We start from the raw sequence: 23566 nt of genomic DNA, 5'->3' as shown, positions 1-23566 counted from the left end.
TTGACATTAAGCTGCTTTTTAAGAAAAAATGAAAATTCAAGAATACTTTTTTTTCAAATTTTGACATCGGACCATATGCAAGTGAGATTTCGTTAGAATCCTTATTAAATTATCTTTAATTTAAATTGAGATAGTTATAATTATTTAAAATTTTCATATATTTTTTAAAAGTTAGTTAACTAACTTTGGCCTAATTGACATTTTTTTAAATTATATTGATACTCATGGATGAACTCTTATGCTTTAATTTTATGATTCAATGCCTATTATTTAGCTGTAGTTAGCAATTTATGAGTGAATTATCAATACAATATATAACTGGAACTTTTATGATTGTATATTCAATTCATGAATAGTATTCACGGAGTACTAATTTAAAATAAATTAATATATCATACGTATATCCTTCTACTTAGAAAAACTAAACATTTTAAAATAAAATATCTGCACAAGAAAATATTAATATTTCTATTGAATATCTGGATAATAATTTACACCTTAAACTAGTATAGATGCGTGAATTTGTTACTATAAATCTGTGAATTTATTATAAAAATCTTTGATCTAAAATTATTTTTGCGATATCTTTTAAAATACATTCGAGGCAGTTTAATAAAACAAATAATATCTGTCATTATATTTCTTTTGGTTAATAATTTTAATTAAAACGTGTGACATTAATTAAAAAAACTACTGGCAGTGGTATGAGAGCATAATCCATTTAAACAAAACACGCCTAGTTCAATTTTAAAATGTAATGGCATAATATACGTCTGCAGATTATACATACATAATTGAACTTTTTAAAACATTATTCACATTAGAAATTTATTCATAAATATTAATTTATTCAAAATAAATTACATATACTAATCATATGCAACAATATAAAAAAAATTGAAATTTTAACTTAAATATTAGCATATTTAAGAAAAAATATTTTTTTATTAAATATTGTATAATTATTTCGAATGAAACTCGACATTATGTTACAATTTGACATAAAATTTCTATATCATTTTTTTCTTATTGCTACATGATAATATGATACATAACAATTAATTTTTAATTAAATTCAATTAAATATAAATTTAAGAATATTATATACTCTCTTCGTCCCATAGAAATAAGCCATTTGATATGGACACGGGTTTTAATGCATAATTGGTAAAGTAAGATAAAAGGAGAAAAAGTAGTTGGAATTGTGTAATGGATAGTGGAGTCGATAAATAAAAAGAGTAAAAAGAGAAGGAGAAAAAGGTTATCATAAATGGATATGGATTATTTGCATGAGAATGAACGAAAAAGAAAATATAATTTATTTCTATTTATTGTAACGAGAGAGTACATGTATAATTTACGTACATTTATCTTTTTTCTAAATGAAAAACGTTTGTTCCCTATTAGTTACTACATGTCCTATTTGGAAGGAAACATCTTCATAACTTCAAATGAAAGTACGAAGATATTTTAGTTACTCCATGTCCTATTTGGAAGGAAACATCTTGATAACTTCGAATGAAGGTACGAAGATAATTATCGGAAGCTTTTGTACGCATCCTCCACGCAAATCAATGAAATTGGACTATTTGTTGACTTAGTCTTACATTTTTTTTTTCTTCTTGCTGAATTCCCGGATGTTTCTCAACCGACACATCAATAAGGCAATAAATAAATAGGGCTTGGAGATTATGTACTTAACTGAGTTTTCACTAATTGTTTGGATAAAGACATCTTAATGACTTGAAATAAACAAACTATATACTGTTAAACTTTTATGTATAGGCTGCTGTTTTTACGTTGTTATGTTGTGAGCCTTGTTTAGTCACTCACAGGACTCAAAGAGCTTATGTTTTAACTTTTAATGTTTATGAATTGTGTTTCACGAATTCTAGATAGTGAAAGGTTTAACATTTTACGGGTTCTCTTTTATATAGACATATTGCATCACAATGAATGGTTATTTTCGATTAAAAATTCATTATTTAAATTATTTTAACCTTTTCAATATTAATGGAGTGTAATTTTTTTTAAATGATATCTTAAACAATTCATGAATTATTTTATTTGTCCTAAATTTTACGTATTTTTGCAAGAGTATAAAATTAATTTTAAAAGTTTCTATTTAACCATAATCTTTTAATTTATAAGTGCATCAGGTACCAAAAATGTTATGGAGGATGTTAAATCACATTTTTGGTATTTAATTGAAATTTATAAGGTATAAAATCACATGTTTTTGTTATCGAGGATGTTATGGAGGATGTTTTTTGGAAAAGTGCATCAGGTACCAAAAATGTGATTTATAAGTACCAAAAGCGATATAAAATAAAGATCAGGTACCATTTACGTATAAAGTGAAAGATCAGGTACCATTTATGTAGTTCACTCTTTAATTTATCATATACCACAATCAATCAATCAAAACAATAAGAAATACTCCCTCTGTAATGACTGATAATTTGTTACATATTGGTAAAGTAGAAAATAATTCAAAAATTTTACATAGACTTCACTAAATTGGAACTCTGGGGCATTATAACTTTTCATTAACAAAACTAATCATAAAATAGGCATAGTATATGACACAATTCGAGCAAGATACATGCGATATTTGTATATATGAAAAATAAATCTGAAAATTATTTGCTTTTGTATAAATGCTATAAAAATAATTTTATAATAATTGTTTTGTATAAATTTTATAAAATTGTTTGATAATATGTAGTCGAATTAAAATTTAAATATAATTGGCAACGATGATGAAAAAGTAGTCCTTAAAATCATAAACTTTCGCATAATTTGATATTTCACAATAGCTTAAACTTTGAACCCAAAAAATAATGAACTCAATCTTTGTAGTGAAATTTTTGTAAGAAATGTTACATAAGTGTCCCTAAACAGTAACCGGTGTCCCCATTAAAATTCATTACTCTTGGCTGGCATGTATGAGAAGACTTTGAGAAATCCAAGTCAACGGTCAGTTCTGTCGCAATTTGTAGTTAGAAATTACTTTGTCTGTCCCATAGTAGGTATCATACTTCGGAGATGGAACAAGATTTTAGAAGATGTTATTTTGTGTGATAAGTGTTAAGAGAAAATATAATTTTATAATTAATGTAAGAGGGTCTTAAAGATGGTAATCGAGAGAGATATAGAAAGATTGGATAGGTATATTGTTGTAGAAAGTGAAGAGATTGTACTTCTTTTCTTGTTGTTTTTGATTTGCTAATTTTCCCTAGAATTTATATGGAAATTAGAGTCTTGTAAATTACACCAATAAATGAGTATTGGAAACATACTACACTAGGTACTCTACATTTATTCAATGTTCTAGGAACTCTCCTATAATCAACATGGGCAGCCATCCTCCTCTTTCCAACACTCCCCTTCAAGTTGAGCGACGGTATCACCGATACTCAACTTGTAAAGAAATTCTTTGAAGACTTTCGGACACAATGTCTTGGTTAATATGTCTGCGAATTGTTCCTCAAATCGAACGAATGGAAATTCAATGATGCCGCTTTCGAGTTTTTCTTTGATGAAGTGACGATCGACTTCGATATGTTTCGTTCTGTCATGTTGTACGAGATTCTCTCAAATGCTGATTGTCGCTTTGTTGTCACAAAAATGCTGGCTTTTCCGTGTAGATGGAAAGCCAATTTCTGTTAACTACTCCCTCCGTCCAACAACAGCAGTCCCATTTCTAAAGGGCATGAGTTTTAAGAAAGTTTTGGAGTGTGTAATAAATGGTGTGTGATAGTGGAATTTGGGACCCACTTCAATTGTGTTAAACTTTTTCTTTTCGTCTTGCATAGAATAGAAGTTGTTTCCAATATTTTGTGCCAGATTGCTAGATTGCTAAACGTATCAATGTCATACATTTTGATGACATTTTTAATTTACTCCTTTCAATAATTTCAAGCATACATTCTGATGACATTTTTAAATTCCTGCATTCAATAATTTCATGACATAAAATGCAAACTGAATTTAAAATGAAACTTAAACATATACCAAAGGCCTGCGATTACTAATTGGTGCAAATGAGTTTGAATCTGCTCTTTTTACAAGGGGGAATCACTCACCATCCACGATGGATCATCCAGATCTGGGGTTTCAAGGAGCAGTTTGGGCTGGGATTCAGACCACGAAGGGCCTTCGACCATCGAAGTTTCAGGAACCACGGGACATCGAATCAGACGCCTCCCACGAGTATGTGGGGACAGGAGAAAGATGGGCAGCAATAGGAGTCAAGATTGACCCCTCCGAGGTGTCGAAGGTCCACTCCGGCATCGGATTCGGACGAGGAAACCGTGGCAGTTGAACACGCTTTCCGTTCGAATTTATAGATTAGGGTTCCGAGAGTAGCGAGAGAGAGAGAGTGAGATAGTGAGAGAAATAAAGATAGACGGGATCGGGGGTGGGGTTTGGGGGGTGTTTTTTAATGGCTTTAGTGTAAATAAGTGAGAAGTGGAGGCTAATTTTATTTTCCAAATATAGTAAGTAGAACCGGGACTCCTATTCCCGGACGTCCAAAAACGGAAAAACGGGACTCCTATTGTTGGACGGAGGGAGTATCTTTTAAGCCAAAGTATCTCCATAAGGCCACTCCTAATCCCTCGAAATTCGGCTTCCGCACATGATAGCGCCACTACTTTCTGCTTCTTGCTCCTCCAAGTGACTAAGTTACCCCCAACAAAGATAAAATACCCTCCAGTGGATTTTCTATCAACGGGATTGGGTTTCCAAGAATACCCCATAAATGGCGGTTTCCTTTAAATATCTCACAATTCTCATGACAACATCCATATGATCTTCCTGAGGCTGATGCATGAATTGACTGACAACTCCAACTGCATATGTGCTGCATATGTGATATCCGGCCTAGTATGAGAAAGATAAATAAGTTTACCTACTAACCGTTGGTATCTTTCACGGTGTGTAAGCTTAGCTCCATTAACAATCTTCAACCAATGGTTGGGTACCATTGGAGTTTCAGCAGGCTTACAATCTAGTAGTCCAGTTTCGGCTAGCATATTAAGTACATACTTCTTTTGCCTTAGGAATATTCCGTGCTTGGATCTCAACACATCTATGTATTTCAAAACTCCCAAGACCTTCATTTCGAATTCCTTGAAAAGATTCTCCTTTAGATTTTGGATTTCTTCCGCATCATCTCCTGTTATGATCACGTCGTCAACATAAATGATTAGACATGTCATTTTTTCGTTTCTCGTCTTCAGGAATAGTGTGTGATCTGAATGGCTTTGTTTGAAGCCATGTTTGAATATTGCCTGACAAAATCATCCAAACCATACTCGGGGGGATTGTTTTAACCCATAAAGGGTCTTTCTTAGTCTGCACACTTATCCTTTTCCAAATTCGTCACTAAAACCCGGGGGAACCTCCATGTAGACTTCTTTGTTTTTCTCAAGTTCTCCATGAAGAAAAGCATTTGTAACTTCAAACTGGTATAACGGTCATTCCTTACATGCAGCTACAGATATTATATTTAGTTTGGCCACAGGGGTGAAAGTCTCCTCGTAGTCTGCTCTATACACTTGAGTATATCCCTTAGCAACCAATCTTGCTCTGTATCTCTCGATTGAAAAATTATTACTAACTTAGTTGAAAAATTATGTAACCGCGCCACCTCCCACATTTTATTTAGCCAAAACATTTTGTGTGGAATTTTAGGACTTTAAGTATAATTTTAGATTTTAGATTATGACTACAAATAGAACCAATGTAATGTGTTTGTATTATTTGCCAAATTTAAGTAAGTTTGTTGCATAGTAAAATTTATATTTATTTGTGTGGTTTATTTGTTGCTTTATTTTAGATATATAGGTTAGTAGTATAAAGTAAGTTAAGATTCGTGAATCGCACATATATTATACTGGTAGTATATTCTAATTTGCAAGTGATCATAGTCAGAATATGAAATATTATTACTACTCCCTCCGTTTCACCATAGTTGAGGCGAAATTTTTCGACACGAAGTTTTAGAAATGAATATTGGGTGTGTTAAATAAATAGATAAAAAGGTAAGAGAGAGGAAAAAGTAGAGAGAATAAAGTATAAGGTGAATAAAATAGAGAGAATAAAGTAAGAGAGAGTAAAGTAAGAAAGAGAAAAAAGTTACTCCCTCCGTCCCACAAAGATGTCACACTTTCCTTTTTAGTTTGTCCTACAAAAGATGTCACATTTTCATTTTTAGAAAAAGTTCTCTCTCACATTAATATAAAAATTATATTTTCTCTCTTCATCTAACACACAAAACAAAACCTCCTAAAATCTCGTGTCATCCCACAAGTGTGGCATTTTTTGTAGGACGGAGGGAGTACTATATAAGGAAATGACTCAACTATAAAGAAACCTCCTAAAATGGTTAAAATGACTCAACTATAGTGAAACGGAGGGAGTACTATCTTTTTAGTTTGAGCTGAAATTCAGGTTTTTGTTTTAAAAAAAAAACTATGACAAACTCGAAATTTAAAAAAAACAACTTTGACAAAAAATAATTTCCATGTATATATTAGAAAATTATTGTCAACCACACTTACAACATCGTTCAAAATCTGAAAAACATCGCATGGAGATTCCAGAAACAATATACAGTTTCATTACCATAAATAAATAAATATAAATTCCATTAAGAAACATCTAGGCTTTGGAGATTTGATTAATGTCAAACAAAATAATAAAAATAATTTGATTGTGGGAGCTCCACCGATCCACTTTGAGAGGACACAATTTGGAAGCAATAAACCACCATAATTTTAGAATTTTAGCAATTATTATTAATTTCTGATTCACCTTGTTTCTTTTAATTTCGAGAACAAATGGTAATGTTGCCATCAGCGACATTAATCCGCCGCAACAAGCGTGTACTTACGAATGAAAACTATTGACTGGCATAAAGTTAAATACTTACCACACTTCTTAACTAGTCAATTTTTGATCATTTATCCGAGACGGATCCAAAGACCCTGTCTATAATAGTATGAATTAAATTATTAAATGGGAATGTGGTAAAAGAAACTTTGTTAGTGATAGTTGTAAGTAGATCGCATATATTAAAAAAGAAATACTCCCCTCGTCCCAAAAAAGTATGAACTATTTCATTTTTCGTCCGTTCTTAAAGATTATGAACTTTCTAATTTTGAAAAATTCAAACATACTACCCCCTACACATCATTTTACTTATAACATATTATACCATTACCATTAATACTTATACCATTATAATAATATGAATCCCACTTTCCACTAACATTATTTCCACTCTCTCTCTCTCTCTCTCTCTCTCTCTCTCTCTTACTTTTCCCCATATTTATTAAAACTTGTGCCGAACATACTCTATGGGGACGGAGAGAGTAATAGTAAAATACTACTCCCTCCGTCCCGGCTAAGATGACACATTCCTTAGCCGGCACGGGATTTTAGGAGTTATTGATTAATGTATTTAAGTTGAGAGATAAAAGGTGGGTGGAACTGTGGAAGTATTAAAATAGAGAGAGAATGAAAGATGAATATTTTAATAGGGGTAGGAAAAAAGGTGGTTGAGTTTATTAATTGGAGAGAGAAAGTTTCCGAAAAAGAAAATGTGTCATCTTATTTGGAACAAACTAAAAAGGAAAATGTGTCATCTTACATGGAACGGAGAAAATACTGTAAAAGAGGAGATAACAAATTTAGTCACTTAAATATGCTGTAATTTGAATCGTGATTCTTATTCTGTAAAAATATCTCCAGGCGAGTTTAATCTTTAATGTAAAATAGTTTGAAATCTTTCTCCACTATTCATAACCTTTTTACTTTTATGATCCTGGGGCATTTTTGTACTTTTACAATCGAGAGCACGATGTTAGTGCTTCAACTCTGCAATGATATCAAAGGAGGCCTTATTCTCGAACATTATTTTCACACACTTGATCTACTATCAGTGGAAGGATTTCATGACTATTTTTTGCCATTTGGGTAATAATTTTTTACTCAAGAGGCAGAAGACCAGGTACTTTTGTCCAAAAATACTGAAAGTTCTTCTAACGGTATTATATCAATTTTTAGTGAATATGGACTTTGTTTGATTTTATTGCACAGTTCATAAACTAATTTATGGTTCTCTCAATTGCAAAAGTATAGAAACGCCCTTTGACTAAAAAAACCTAAAAGTGAAAATTACATTACAATGACATAACAGTAAATAAAAAGAAAAAACAAATTAAAATAACAAAATGAAATACTTAATCTAATAACCCGGTAAATCAGAATGAGCTCCTCTAGTATTATCATAGTACGAAGGATATGTTCAATTTGCATAGTTATTTGATTGTTCTTGTAGTTGAGCTCTTTTTTTTTTTTTTTTTTATAAAATATATCTTCTCTCAACTTGAAAATAAGGATCGAATATGGACAACTCCAGTCTCCATAGTCATTATTTTGTTTTCTTCCATCATAGTTTTGAGTCCGTGGCTATTTTTGATGATTTGCTTGTTTCATACTCTCATCTATTTACTCATTTTGTTTTCCTAGAGCAACAATAAGTGATGCCGAGTTCTCGGATAACTTTTTCTTCAATTTAGCTTCCGCACTCTGATGAAGAAGAGCCACCAACGACATGTTCCTTTCCATTATCACAACTCATGGGAAATAAGACAGTTTGTGATCCATGCAAAATATGAGCCTAACTTTCTGAATTAGAAGATTGCATTCCACGTGATGCTTGTTGTCTAGAGCTCCATGCACAATCTGGGATGAGATGATTATGGTGTTGTGCTTTCTTGTATTTAAAGATACGAAATTATTATTTTGTTTCTTAAATGGATGACTAGAATTTACTTATACTTTTGCTACGATTGACTACAATTGAAAGCACAATGATTATGTTTTTTTTCCTATTACTTAAATGGATGACTAGGATTTACTTCAAAATTTACGATGAGTAACTACGATTGAAAACACAAGGATTGTGTTTTTTCTTTACTTTTTTCTGCCACTTGAATGAGTGACTAGGATTTACTTCTATTTTTATATGATACAGTATTATTTTTTAGTAATACTCATATAGATAGAGAAGAGATGGAGAATGGCTTTGACGTTCACAAGTATTAAGTTGATAACCTCATTCTCTCCATAATGTGTTTTTATTTTGGATATTGTTGTATTGTCTTTCAGTTAAACACTGTTTCACTTTAGCTATGATAAATTTTTTTCTACTGTTAAATTTTTGAAAATTTCAAGAATATATCAATTCTGGAGCCCTTATCAAATCAGTGTAATAGAAGACTAAATCGCGTGAAATTAAATGATATTGGAAAGGGCTGAATTGAAGTTGTGAATTGAAAATTTGAAGACGCAAATGAAGAAATAAATTATATAGCATTGAGAAACAAGATGACCAACTCCCAAGAAATACATTTAGTTTATAAAATTAAATAAAAAATTACAAAAGTTTACTATGTAGATTGAGACAAAAATGATTTCACATATTTTGTTTGTTCAAAGTTCGACGACACCTACACTAATATTTAAAAACAAAATCAAATCTGAATTTCTTACCATATAGTTATAAAATATCTGCTCATTTAATCAAATTAATGACTAAAAAATCTAGAAACGGAGTCTAAATCAGAAACCAAAATGAGCAAAGTTTTCCTCACATTTGAAAATCAGCAGTGATGATGCGAAATTGGAAGAAAATGAAATTGATTTATAAGAGGAGGAGGAAGATGAATTAGTAATTGTCTAATTGAGTTCTAGAAATGTGCATGCTCAATTCTAGTTATGTTATACTTTCTCCGTTCATAAAAATTAGGGCACATTTACCATTTTTGGCCGTCCACAACAAATAGAGCACATTCATTTTTAAAAAGTTTTCAACAAATAATAACCCTACACATCATTCCACTAACACTACTTCTCACTTATTTTTTTTCTCCTTGTCTCTTACTTTTTTCCATTCTCTCTTACTTTACCAATTCTATATTAAAACAAGTGTCATGCACCAATTGCTCTATTTTTTATAGACGGAAGGAGTATTACCGGAAAAGTGTGAAAGAAAAGTTAGAAGAGTGAGGTGATCAATTTATCGTATACTGTAGAGTACAAGTTCTGAGCATACTGTACATTATGTGATGTGTATGAGAGTGAGTTAGACATTAAATAGTGTTCACTCCGTCTCATTTTAGGAGTCTCGATTTACTATTTTTGGGTGTCTCACTTTAGAAATCCCAGTTGAAATATTCTATAAATGGTATTAGACCCCACATTCCATTAATATTTTTCCACTCACATTTTATTATAAAACTAATATCAAAAAGTAGAACTCACGTTCCACTATCTTTTTTCACCAATTTTTCTTTACATTTCTTAAAACTCGTGCCGAACTCAACTGGGACTCCTAAAATGGGATGGAGGGAGTAGTACTCTCAACGTTTCACTCAAGTTATCCATCTTTCCTTTTTAGTATACCCTACTCAAGATGTCTATTTTTTATATTTGGACATAAATCCCTCTCTCTTCTCTCCTCATTAATATATTCAACAATTTTTTTCGTTCTACTTACTTCACCTAATATCTCCTCCTAAAATTTCATGCCACCGAAGAATATGGATATCTGAGACGGAGGGAGTACTCTTTTCTGAAATAGATTCTTGAAATGTGAAAGATGAAAAATAATGTATCGTATTGGTAGCATAAAAAAAGGGTTGTAAGAATAGTTCGACTTCGACCTAGCTATAGTTCTTTATAGTTACATGGCTACTCTTTCACATTGGAAACCAAAAATGAATCCTAATTTTTAGGATTCCTAAATATCAAAGATGTTTTTTTAAATAAAACATTAAAGATTAACCTAATTTAATCAGAAAAAATCATTAATTAATATAATAAAAGACAACTTCGAAAATAACTAGGACGATGAAATAAAATTCACACACAAATAAACAAAAAAAACATAATTGAAAACGAAGAATAAATTTCAAAACCACTCTTGTTTTCGGCAAACGTGAAATTAACAATACTTTTCCCTAATACCTTAATTTGATAATTTTGTTTATTAATGAAATATGATATACACATATACGTTATACATATACAAATTAATATTTAAAATGCTTCTACTACTGACACTATTTTATTCGATACAACTATCGTTCAGGCGGGAAAGCGAGCCCGATATTTTATTCGATAAAACTAAACTTGTTTCTCTTAATATCTTAATTTGGTGTTTAAATTAATTTAATATCATATATGTTTAATTTCATTTATGAAAATTACAGGTTTATATCTAAATTGTTTATGTTTTACTTATCAAGTAGAGTTCTACGAATTATTGATGAAATATATCTCATCAATAATTATCTTAATAAAGGTAAATTAGTAAGTGGAACATTTCTATTTCGGCATAGGATTTTATATAATGTTGTTTTGTAAACTAAGAGCATCCGCAATGGTGCTTAGGTCAGCCATAGACCAGCAATAGGCCAGCCATTCTCTCCCCTACCACGTCAGCAACACTAAAAAATCCACATGCCACATCAGATTTAGGCCAGCCATAGTGCCAGCCGCAATAAAAATAATTCAAAATATACTACATTTACGGAATTAAAATTACGATTAAATTACGGAATTAAATTTACGACACATATACGGGAAAAATAATCCATTCCATTAAAAAAAAAGTACAAAGATTTTAAAAAAAAAGTACATGATTTTTTTTTTTAAAAAAAAGGGCTTCCACACACGAGCCCCGCCGCTCTCTACTCCTCATTGCCGTCACCGTCGCCACCGCCGCTGCTGCTGCCGCCACCCGTGGTATCTGAGCCCACGTCGGAACCCGCTAGCCGTGCCCTCGCGATCTCCAAATCAACACGCATGCTCTCGAGCATCTCGTGAAGAAACATCTTCTCCGTGGGGTCAGTGGCGGCCTTCCACTCTTGGAATACCTTGTACATCTGATCCCACGTATGGTTACGCGAATGGAGAGTGTACTCGAGTGGGGCGGGTGGGAGTAGCCGACCATTGCGGATGCTCTAAATAGAAAGAATAAAGTAAGAGTGATAAAAAAGTAGAGAGAGTGATATTTTTATTTTTAAAACTGTGTCATTTAGAGTGGAACATCCCAATAAAAAAAGTGATTCAATAATTAGAGTGGAAGAATATTTTAGTAAGCATCAAACAATGCATTTAAAGGTAGGTATGAATAACTAAAAATCAATAATACTGTATTTGAGAAATTTATCTCCCGACTAAAATCAATTAACAACACGTAGATAAACGCCACATTTAAAATTTGATACTTCTTCCCTAAACTACTAATGGTTAGATTTAGTTAGCGAATTATTTGGAATTCAGAAGCGAAAGAAATCATTTTATCTATAAATAATTGTGAACATATAGGGATTTTGAGAAATCTCAAATACTCTCTCTGTCTTATAAAATTTATCTCAGTTTGATTGAACGTGGATTTTAAAAAATTGTTTGACTTTGTATTAAATAGGGGTATGTAGTGGAATAAAATGAAACAAACTTTGTGGGACGGAAAAAAATGATGAAATGAGATAAAATTTATAGAACATAGAGAGTAAATACTCAATAATCATTTAATTCTCGTTTCGACCCAGCGCAAAAATCTCAACAAAGAATCTATTTTCATACATATCTCAAATAATTCATATGCCCACTCTTTTATTTGAGCATAAGACTCCGTTTACAGTGTAATATTAATTCGCATTCAATGAGATATTAATACTAATAATCGCATTTAAAGTCATTTGTAGTTCTAACACATGATGATTTACGATTTTGATACAAAACATTATCTTTTGATTTATTACATTATGAACAAATGAAAATGGTCCGGATTCAGTCCATTTTGGATGGAACATTCAAAATTTTAACATTCAACAACAATTAAGTAAACTTTGACTGGATTAATAATTTTTAATTAGAATATGAGTAGGAGACCCTTCAATTTTCTTTAAATACTAGTATAATCTATTTATTATTGTTTTGTTATAAAAAGACTAAAGGCCATTTGTGGTCCTAAATATTCAAATTAAAAGTTGTTAATCCAGTTAAAATTCACTTAATTGTCGTTGACAATTAAAAATTTGACGGTTTCATCCAAAATGGACTAAATTCGGACCGTTTTCATTTGTTCAGGATGCAATAATTCAAAAGATAATGTTTTAGACCAAAATCGAAAAATTGTCATATGTTTAGGATCACAAATGGCCTATAGTCTATTTAATAAATAAGCATAATTCGAATTTAATTGGAAATTGAAATAAAAATTCGTCGGAACATATGCAATTGAGATCTTGTTAGAATCCTTATGAAATTACCTTTAATTAATTTGATATATTTTTTACCAAAAAATAATTTAAACCGAGAGAGCTATGTAAATTTAAAATTTTAAGACGAATTTGAGGAGAAAGAAAGTGACTAATTTTAACTACCATATATAAGAAATGATTTTAATCCCATGACATTATTTTAACCACTATATCTTCTAATTTACTCCATCCGTCCACCATTAAATGTCTCATATTTGACCGACACGAGTTTTAAGAAATTATTTGACTTTATGAAGTAAAATGGGTAGAAAAATTGGTGGAATGTGAGACCTATTTTATATATTGGTTTTATAATAAAATGTGAATGGTATGAGTTAGTGGGATGTATAGTCCACTTAACAAATATGATAAAAGTGAAATGCGACATTTATTGGCGGACGAACGAAAAAGGAAAAATAGGACAGTAATTGTAATAATCAAATGGCTAAAATTTAATAGTACTATTAATTTGTGATTACTAATTATTTATGAATTTATCATAACCATAACCAGAGAATTTAATACTTAAATGAATAATTAAACTGCTCGACTTTTTTATCAAATGGAGGAAGCATCCTCCTCTCCCGTGACTGTTTCACCTTGTGTTATGTACTTGTGTGTGTCGTGAGAAGGAGATTCTGAGCAGCAATACTCCCGTGACAATTGTAAATTGTTTTATTCGACCAACACACTACTCCCGTGACAAACCAAGCTCCATTATTTTATACTATTTCTCTCTTTTCATCACACCCTCTTTACTCTTAACCTCTCACTTTTATCTCACTCCCATCTTTTTTACACATCTCCCTCTTCGTAGACTTTCATTTTATTTTATCTCCATTTTTGCAGAAACAGTGATTCTCTCCATATAATAACTTGTCCAGCACTATTTTAATCCTCATTTCTTCTTTAATTATATCTACGTTTCTTTTAGCAGTTTTCTTCTCTCTAAGGAAAACATTAACAGTCATCTTCTTCCTCCGGCGGCGATGGAGGGGGCGACATTGGCGGTTTTCCGGGTTGAAATAGTCCGCCCCCGTCATCCACCACTGCCCGTCATCAGGCCTCACAGCTCACACATATTGAAGTGCATAATCTCTCATTTCTACCGCCTATCTCTATTCGCATATGCGGCCATGCGTGACGCAGTTCGTCTGGCATCCACGCTAACCCACATTCGAAATGTTCACCTCCTTCTTTAATAATTCTCGTAGGAGAAGGGAACTGGAGAGATCTAGCGACAACGAGATTATACAACTCGGAATTGAGGTAGAAAACAGGCTCAACCGCATCCAGAGCCTACTCGAAGCTGAAAGGGCGGCCATGCGTGAAGCTGTCGGTGCGGCCTCAAGGCTGACACACATTTGGGTACACACTGTTACAGACATGGCGAACCACGAGTGGGACATCTGACCACCAAGACCGAACCTCAGCAAGAAAAGAGGCAGACCGAGAATATAGAGAACCGAAGGAAGAACGGCCAAGACGTTAAATGCGGGCTCCAGACCGCTAATCTTCTATTTATCGTTCCAATTTTATCGGATGTCCTGAAGGAACGCTATCTAGATTATGTCTCTCGTTAATTAGTTTTGATTAGTAATTCGTATTTTATTTTATTTTATCGGAGTAGTAATTATAAATAGCTAAACATCAATATGAATGTGTTCATGAAAATTACACTCTTTATTTAACAAAGTACAAAACATAGAGTGGAACAAACAATTTAGGCCATCGTTATGTTGCAAAGTGTATTTTTAATTAAACCGAAATAGCAAATAATGAATCAAGCAGTAGCTTTGCTGTTGACGAGGCCATCCGTCCGAGCCAACATTCCATACTTATCCTTCCTCGTAAGAGTGGTGCACTTATACCCCAACGTCTCGGCAATCATTTTTTGAACATTATTTGCAACGTCGAAGCTCGATTTTCCGGCCTTGCAAGTCTCGTGTGGCGGCAACATCTCCAAAAAGGTGACATCGTAGACCGGAAAAGGGTTCATGTATAAGAAGAATGGGTCGAGCCATTTGTGGCCTCGTGCCGTGGAGCCGTGGAACATGCCCGTTTTTATGGATAGGGCTACCGGCACGATGCGGTCGGTCAGCTCCGCGAACAATGCGGAGAATCTAAGCAAGTATGGCTCCCGGCACGTTGTTCCCTCGGGGCACATCACGAGGAACTTGCCTTGGTTCAAGATTTGCTCGATCAATCGGGCGTCTTTGGCGCGGTCGCGCGTGAGCCTGGAGGTTTTGATTGGGGATATGAACTCGCTGAAGCTTGGTACGGAGTAGGAGACGGTGGTGGTCATGCGGCGGAGGCAGGAGGAGACGACGACGGCGTCGCAGACGGTGCGGTGGTTGCACACGAAGGCCATGCCCTTGCCCCCGGGGAAATGCGTGGGAGCTCCTCTTGTTGTTACTGGGCACCCGAGCACGTACATGATGTAGCGATTCATTGAAATTGGTACTATCGAAAGTGTGAACACACGTAGAATTGATAATATAATCCCGAATGGGAGCCATAGAGTGATTAGTAGAGCCCGGGATGGTGTTGGTTTCTGAACGAGCCGGCCGTCGTGGAATATCACGGGCTTTGGCAGCGTTTCCGGTCTCATTGGCTGCGTCCCGGGCCTCAGTGGTACCATGTATTTTTCCTGCATGGCAAAATAAATAAATAATGTAAAAAGATACTCCCTCCGTCTCCTATTAGGAGTCACTCTTTGACCGGACACGGGTTTTAAGAAATGTAAAGAAAAGTTGGTTGAAAAAGTTAGTGGAATGTGGGACCCATTTTTTAATATTGGTTTTATAATAAAATGTGAGTGAATTGAGTTAGTGGAATGTGAGACCTACTTACTATTTATGGTAAAAATGAAGTGTGACTCTTAATTGGGGACGGACCGAAATGGAAAAGTGTGACTCTTAACTTAATGTGGGACGGAGGGAGTATCTGAAATAGCTACATAAGTCTAATAGACCACTCATATTACTAATTTGTTTTAAGGCTAAGACTTTATGGATTTATATCATGGTATTAGAGTAGTTCGTCGATTGTGAAATATTTAACTAGCTCAGCAGTATATATAGGCTGAAAATAAATAAATAACAGACCCAACAGTATAATAGGACTTTAAATTTGGATCAGTTTGATAGAGAGATGATCCGACCTAAATTGTATTGATTTCTAGCACTACTACGTTGTAAGATGACTTATAGATGAGATGCATATAACCTTGCACAATTTGAGGAATGGAATATCAGTCTCTCTATCTCCAAGTCCAACATGAGGCATTTCTTGATCTCGAAAAGCCTTTCTAAGAGCAACAGCCTTGCTCTCCCCAACCAGCACGCCGTTACCGGCCACGAGGCCGGTAGCAACGCCCTTAAACGACGAGATCTCGGTGCCTAACACGACATCAACGCCCAAATAATTCTGCAAGAAAGGCTCAACCATGATCCTGGGGTTGGCCGTGAGCACACACTTCCTCCCACACGAGGCGAAAACGCGCCACGTCTCCGGGTGCAAGTCCTCAGAGTAATGCTTGGGAAGCACTGCAGCGGCCGCTGACTCGATCGACGACACCTTCACCCCGGCAAACGTGGCGAAGATGAGCACCTTGATGCCGGCGGATTCCGACACAAAGTGGTAGAGAAGGCCGGCAAACGGAGCCGCCAAGAGCAGCAGCATCAGCCGCAGGATCCCTCCCACGTCGAACGCGATCAACGCGAAATAGGCGAAGGAGCTGCGGCCCACCAGCAGCGTTCCGTCCATGTCGGAAACCACCGTCTGATTTTGGCGATTGTCCACATGGCAGCTGATTATTCATCCACGTGTACAAATGATTAGCTAGGAATGGTGGTATGGTATTATTGTAAGATGGGTTATCATTTTAACACATCCCCTAGAAATATAATTAAAAATACCACAAATCACAATCGTAATTACAAACATGCAATCCTAAATTGAATAAATAATAAAATATTCAGCCTTATTTTATTATACCTAGATAATTATTTGTATTTAATTGAAGGGGAAAGCAACATTAATATAGTTATATTTAATAAAAGTCGGATCGGTAAAAATAAATGGAGTTTATTAAAATATCAAGAAGTAAGATAAAATATTACTAGTAGTATGAAAATGGTAACCAATGTGGATGAATTAAAGTAGAATAAAATAGGAAAACTTGTTGGATTAATTATGTTGTAGCTGTCTATATGCGATTTGACATCTTCTAGCTTTAAATTTTTTTTAAGTTTTCACATTTCCTACTAAATCCTCTTGATTTCTTTTCTTCTTTATCGTGTATATTCATCTCATTTCTCTCTTAGACACACGCACACTTCAAGAGGAACCATGGCAGGATACTGGTCCGGCGTCAGTCAAGCCTCCGTTAGAGCGGCGGCTTGGCCTACGCTAGGTTCGTCCCTGATTGAGGCGAAACTTTTCAGCACGAAATTTAAAATAGGAATGTTGAGTGTGTTAAATAAATAGACAAAAATGTAAGAAAGAGAAAATAGGTAGAGAAAATTAAGTAAAAAGTGAATAAAGTAGATAGAATAAAGTAATAGAAAGTAAAGTAAGAAAGAGAAAAAAGTTACTCTCTCCGTCCCATAAGAATATGCACTCTTTCATTTTTAGTCCGTCCCACAAGGACATGCTCTTTTTAATTTTAGAACTATTTTCTCTTTAATGAGTCTCAACTCATTATCCACTAACAATAATTTATTTACTTTTTCTCTCTACCTCTCCTACTTTACCAATTTTTCAGAAAAACTCGTGTCGAATCTAAAGTGTATATTCTTTGGGGACGAATGGAGTACTATATATGAAAATGACTCTACTACGAGGCAACTATGAGGGAATAGAGAGAGTAGTTCATTATTAGATAATATATAGATCATTTTAGTTCATTCTTTCTAAAGTTAACTAAAACAATCAAATAATAAAGTCGATATAAAATTATATCATTTGCTTAATTTATTTTATCCGCTGAATTAGTGAAATGGATGGCTGAGATTGATCACTAGTTTTGCTAGTTCGACATTGTATACCAGGAATTGTTCCGGATGTATGATGACAACTCAGTTTATCTAAGCTGCTTTTTGTTTTAATTTAATAAATGGACCAGGCAATCTAGCTAGCTACGTTATTAAACATATTAATGCAATTTAATACATTTTCATTTTGGCGCTGCCCACGTATCTTGCTAATCGAATTAAACGTTATTTAGGATGTGTAATGGGGAATTGATGGTTTAATTGAAAATTTTACTAGTGACAAGAAGTAGGTGGCTGCGTAACACAACGAACCTGCTCATTTAATTAAATTGATTAGATCAATACCCTACATAACATAGTACTATTATTTAATACACACCATAGTTTGGAATTGATAATGCATTTAAATTTTCCGCTCCTGGACCGGAAACTAAGAAATAGGGCAGCCGGCAGCCTAACCTAATTATAACCTTTATAGCCATAACCTTTAGTGTATAGGGGAGTGAGACAAAGTTTAAGTCCAGTATCAATATCATGATTTTTAAGAGTAATTTCATGGTACTCCCTCCTTTTCACTTCACAATTTTTGCAAACAAAGATATTAATGCATTTTCACATTTATTATAATTGTGTATATTTTTATGCTATTAGTTCTCATACGTTTTACTCCCTCCGTCCCACAAGAATATGCACTTTTTAATTTTAAAAACTCTTTTATCTGATGAGACTCATTCTACACTAACAATACTTTAATTTCTTTTTCTTTCTATCTTTCTCTTACTTTACCAATTTTGCATTAAAACTCATGCTAAACCTAAAGTGCATATTATTTAGGAACAAATGGAGTATTTTGCGTCTTCTTTAACTCTGCGTGTATTTTTTGAAAAACACGAATGAATTTTTTTTTAACCAAGTCCACTTTTTAAAATGTATGGTGTATTCACTAAAAATAGTAAAAACAAAATGATATGTGTATAAAAAACGAAATGATATTTGTATATAAGTCATTGCAAAAATAAAAGTGGAAACAAAATAAGATAAAGTATTATTTGAAAAAATATATATAGGGTTCATTATGCTGAGATTTCTTAGCTTAATTGAGAATTGAGATGTATTTTCAGCCACTCATCCACAACATTTTCAAAATGTCAACTGCAAGTAGATTATGTCAACTCGTGGGTCGTCAATATCATGCACGTCAAAATGTCAATAGCCTGCACACAATGGCGGACCTACATGGGGGTTTGGGGGACCCATGGAACCCCCATTAGTTTCGAATATTAGTATAATTATATATTCCTAAAAATTATATACCAGCTTAGTTCAGTTGGTAAGAATATACGCCTACCATCTCCCCATCCTGTGTTCAAGCCTCATCTAGACCATTTTGGTATTTTTCAGTTTCAATTGTATTTTTACTATTTTTCTGATATTTATTTATACTATTTCTTACACAATTATACACAAAAATTTTCTTATTATATACTTCATTATAACTTATTTCAAAATTTATTCATGATTAATAATATTAAATATATACATATCTAGTTTCTATATCATCTAATTAAATCTATCACATTACTCATTTCCCTCGCATCGTAATAATATCGCAACTTTCGGCTTCAACGACATCAAATAATATTTTACGATTGTTATAAGATAATTGGACCCCCCAACTTCAAAATCCTGCGTCCGTCACTGCCTGCACATCAAATGTCAACAATTTATAGTTGACATAAATTGTATATGTAGTTGACATTATATGTGTGTAGTTGACATAAATTGTACTTGCAGTTGACAAAAAAAATTTAAAAATTAAAAAAAAAATAAAAATAGAAAAAAGTAAAATGTACCATGAAATTACCATTCTACCCTTTCATAATTCATTAATCTAAAAATATTTTCCATGTGGCAAATTCTGGACCACTCATTTAATAAAAATGATTGACTGATAATGCATCTCAATTCTCAATTAAGCTAAAAAATCTCAATTGATCACAACCCTATATATATTTAAACTAAACCCTAGAAAATAAACTCCCCCACACTTTCCGCCTCCACTCCTTACTCTTCTTCCTCCACTCCCTTCTATCTCCAATCTGCATCCACGCTATTGCACTCGCCTTCAACTTCACACTGTCACCGGTAACCCCCGCCATCCAGCTATCCACGCAGGCGACTCAAGATCTGGCATCTCCCTAAATGCTAAATCTCTCCAGCTCCAGCTCGAAATTATGAAAATTGAAGATTTTTGTTGATTAGTATACTATTTAGTGTGTGTACTCATTTTGTGGAAATTGTGGAAAATTATTGTTGATGAGTTCACTGTGTACCCGTTTTGATTGAAATTTAATTTTTTTTTATTTTAATTTTTGGTTGATCTTGATGGATGATAATCAATTTTTCTATTTTTTTGGTTTTAACTTTTTTTAGTTTTTTAAAATTTTTGTAGAATTTCGGTTTTTTCGGTTTTTGTAATTCGGTTTTCAGTTTTTCGGATTTTGGTTTTTCTGTTTCGGTTTCTGTTCAGTTTTAGTTTTCAATATAATTCGATTTTTCGGTTCGATTTTGGCAGAAAAACGAACTTAAATCCGAATGTTCACCCCTACTTAATTCTTTGAAAAGAAAATGTTTTGGGATCAACTATGACTTTAACATCTAATATCCTAGTGGTTTAGCTATACCAAAATAATAATGCTATTCAGTGGCGGACACACAGCCAAGGGAGGAAGGGTTTAAGCCCTCCCCAAATAATTTTTTTTTTTATATTTTGTACTTCAAAAAAATTCAAAATATATGAAAAAATGTCTTTAGCCCTCACTAAACTACTGTATCTAAGTCTTAAATGTAAAAGATTGAATTAGAAGGAGGGGCTGAAACTTGAAATTGCAGAAGGAGGTTTTAAAAAAATGGTTGTCGTTGCTGTTTGAAGAAGAAGATGAGATAAATAAGGCTAATTAAATTAATAATAATAGTAGAATTTGCAAATGTCAATCCCCTGCCTATAGGCTATACCTATATCACGTGTACGTATTCTACTTTTATTAGTGTTTTAAAAATATTTAATTATCGTATTATAATTTAAAAATATTAAATACAGTAAGTTCATCAAATGTTTATCTTTTGATTCTTTAGTCATTTTAAAATTTACTATCATATATTATTATTATTAATGATGGGTTCCATCCACTATGACTAGCACTATTTCAACCAGTTTATCAATTTATGTTTCATTCTATATTAATTTTACTTTAAAATTCGGGTTGCTGCAGAAATCTCTACTTTTAAAAGACAAAGAAATGTATATTGACTAAAAAAATTTACTGTACAGCCCCTCCCAAAAAATATTTCTGCGTCCGCCACTTATGCTATTACTCAATTTTGGAGTATTAAAAATACTCCATCCGTCCTACTATTAATTTAAAATATTTGCTTTTCAGAATAGAATTTTATGTAGTGTTGTTTCGTGAGTTAATGAAGAGAGAATAAAGTAAAAGAGATGAAATAAATTAGAAATGATGGTTTTTTCATTTTATAAACATTTTATTTTTAGTGGAAAAATTTAAAAAGTAAAATATTTCATTTTTAATAGGACATATGGAGTATATAGGTAATGACATTATTATACATATACTTTCTAATTATAATTTCATATTATTGGTTGTGTGTATCTAAATTTATATGAAGTCGTACAAATCCTTAATAGTTTTACGTTTCAGCATAAATTTGGTGTAAAGTATCAACTAAATCAAGATTATGGCGTAACTCAGCCTATTTATCATGTTAGGCCCATAGATGATAGTCACAACGGGCCCAATATTTGAGGTTAGGTCAATATGTCAAGCCCATTTACAATTAATTACTGATTTGTAAGTGGGAATTAACAAAGTAACACGTCGAATTTTGGTAGACAAAATAACAGTGAGATAGAAACAAGATTTTTCTAGAATTAAATTAGTCATACAATTAAAGATAAAGGTGAGATTGTTAGTAACAAGAGAGTACAATTTAATCTTGATATCATTTAGATGGATACATTGTCTTCAACCAAACTCCAAACTGTAAAAAAACACAATCTACATTAGTCATAATCTTTAATCATGAGCCACAAGAAATTTATGCTGTATAAAGTAACAATCTAGGGCAGATGTTGACATCCAAAAGCAGCGTTGGAAATTCAAATTAAATTGAACGCAGACAACAAAAATAAATGTACCTGTGACCTACCCAAATTTATTAGGCTATGATAACCCCTAATTAATTGATTCCTCGTAATATTCTATCTGCTGTAATTTATACTGCAAATTAAACGTCGACATTAAATTTAATGCTAAACAATGCTCTTGCTAATTAATCATAGATTTCTGTCCCCACCAATAGATTATAAAAGCATATCTTAAATAAGTATTTCTACAGCCTACTGAGCTGTCTATTTCCTAGGTTTATAGACTTAAAAGCACTGAGAATGTCCACAATAATTTGGCACATCCACGGATGTACTCAAGGCACGAACACAAAAACTTATCCACAATCACAAAAACATTTGTCCAGCCCAACAGTGGACATGCCACAACCACAAATCACATTATTTTATCAATTATTGGTATATTTTAATTCAAATAAAAGAGTGGAGATTGGAATGGTGTGAAAATAAAGAGATGAATGGGTTGATTTATAGGAAAAAAACCGCAAATTCATAAAAAATTTAAAAAATCCGTTTCTGGCTCTATTGCGGCTTGCGGCGCCGTGCAATAGGGCTCCAGTCCCACCGCCACTGCCTCGCTGCCAACGCGGCACATGGCCGTCCACCCCCCTCGCCGCGCCCGCCCATTTCTGCAGCATTAAATAACCGGCGGCCACCGCGGGCTCCCTGTTATGGACACTCTAATAAGAGATTGTAGTCACTTTATGGCTTATCATAGAATGCAAAATTTTCTAAGAGATTGTAGTCACTTTATGGTTTTATCATAGATTGCAAAATTTACTACTTGATATTTAATGCACAAATTCTATCAAATTTTTATATTTTAATTTTAAATCTAAAAAATTTAGCATGAACGGCAATCATATCTTTACTTTGTTTCTGTGACTTAATTTGCAGGCAATACATTATCCAACTTAAAATTAAATATTATACATTTCCGTGTTAGACATCGCGCGAATGAGGTTTCCATGCATGTTCATATAATCATATGTAAAATCAATATGATAAGATGCAAATCT

At 33.2% G+C, this 23566-nt stretch overlaps 1 protein-coding gene across 1 annotated transcript; it reads right to left on the bottom strand.

Moving 5' to 3' along the window:
- Positions 1-15083: 15083 nt before the first annotated feature.
- LOC125186308 (glycerol-3-phosphate acyltransferase RAM2-like) lies at positions 15084-20502 on the bottom strand. Its single transcript, XM_048082662.1, has 3 exons — positions 20390-20502; positions 16575-17157; positions 15084-15996 (listed from the first exon to the last, which is right to left on the bottom strand). The coding sequence occupies exons 1-3, from the start codon at positions 20500-20502 to the stop codon at positions 15130-15132; spliced, it is 1563 nt and encodes a 520-aa protein (XP_047938619.1). The 3' UTR covers positions 15084-15129.
- Between the last annotated feature and the right edge of the window lie 3064 nt (positions 20503-23566).

This window comes from Salvia hispanica, chromosome 1, assembly GCF_023119035.1.
Source record: "Salvia hispanica cultivar TCC Black 2014 chromosome 1, UniMelb_Shisp_WGS_1.0, whole genome shotgun sequence".
Taxonomy (NCBI): domain Eukaryota; kingdom Viridiplantae; phylum Streptophyta; class Magnoliopsida; order Lamiales; family Lamiaceae; genus Salvia; species Salvia hispanica.
Note: the sequence above shows the minus strand (reverse complement) of the source record. Positions and strands in the feature narration are given on the sequence as shown.

Bases quoted from the DNA above. Each gene is read 5' to 3' on its own strand.
- LOC125186308 (XM_048082662.1), bottom strand. From the start codon at position 20,502: ATGGCGGGGGTTACCGGTGACAGTGTGAAGTTGAAGGCGAGTGCAATA. The intron at 17,158-20,389 runs GTGGGGGAGTTT...ATGAATAATCAG, and splicing joins AAGGAGTGGAGGCGGAAAGT to CTGCCATGTGGACAATCGCC. The intron at 15,997-16,574 runs GTTATATGCATC...TTTGCCATGCAG, and splicing joins CATTCCTCAAATTGTGCAAG to GAAAAATACATGGTACCACT.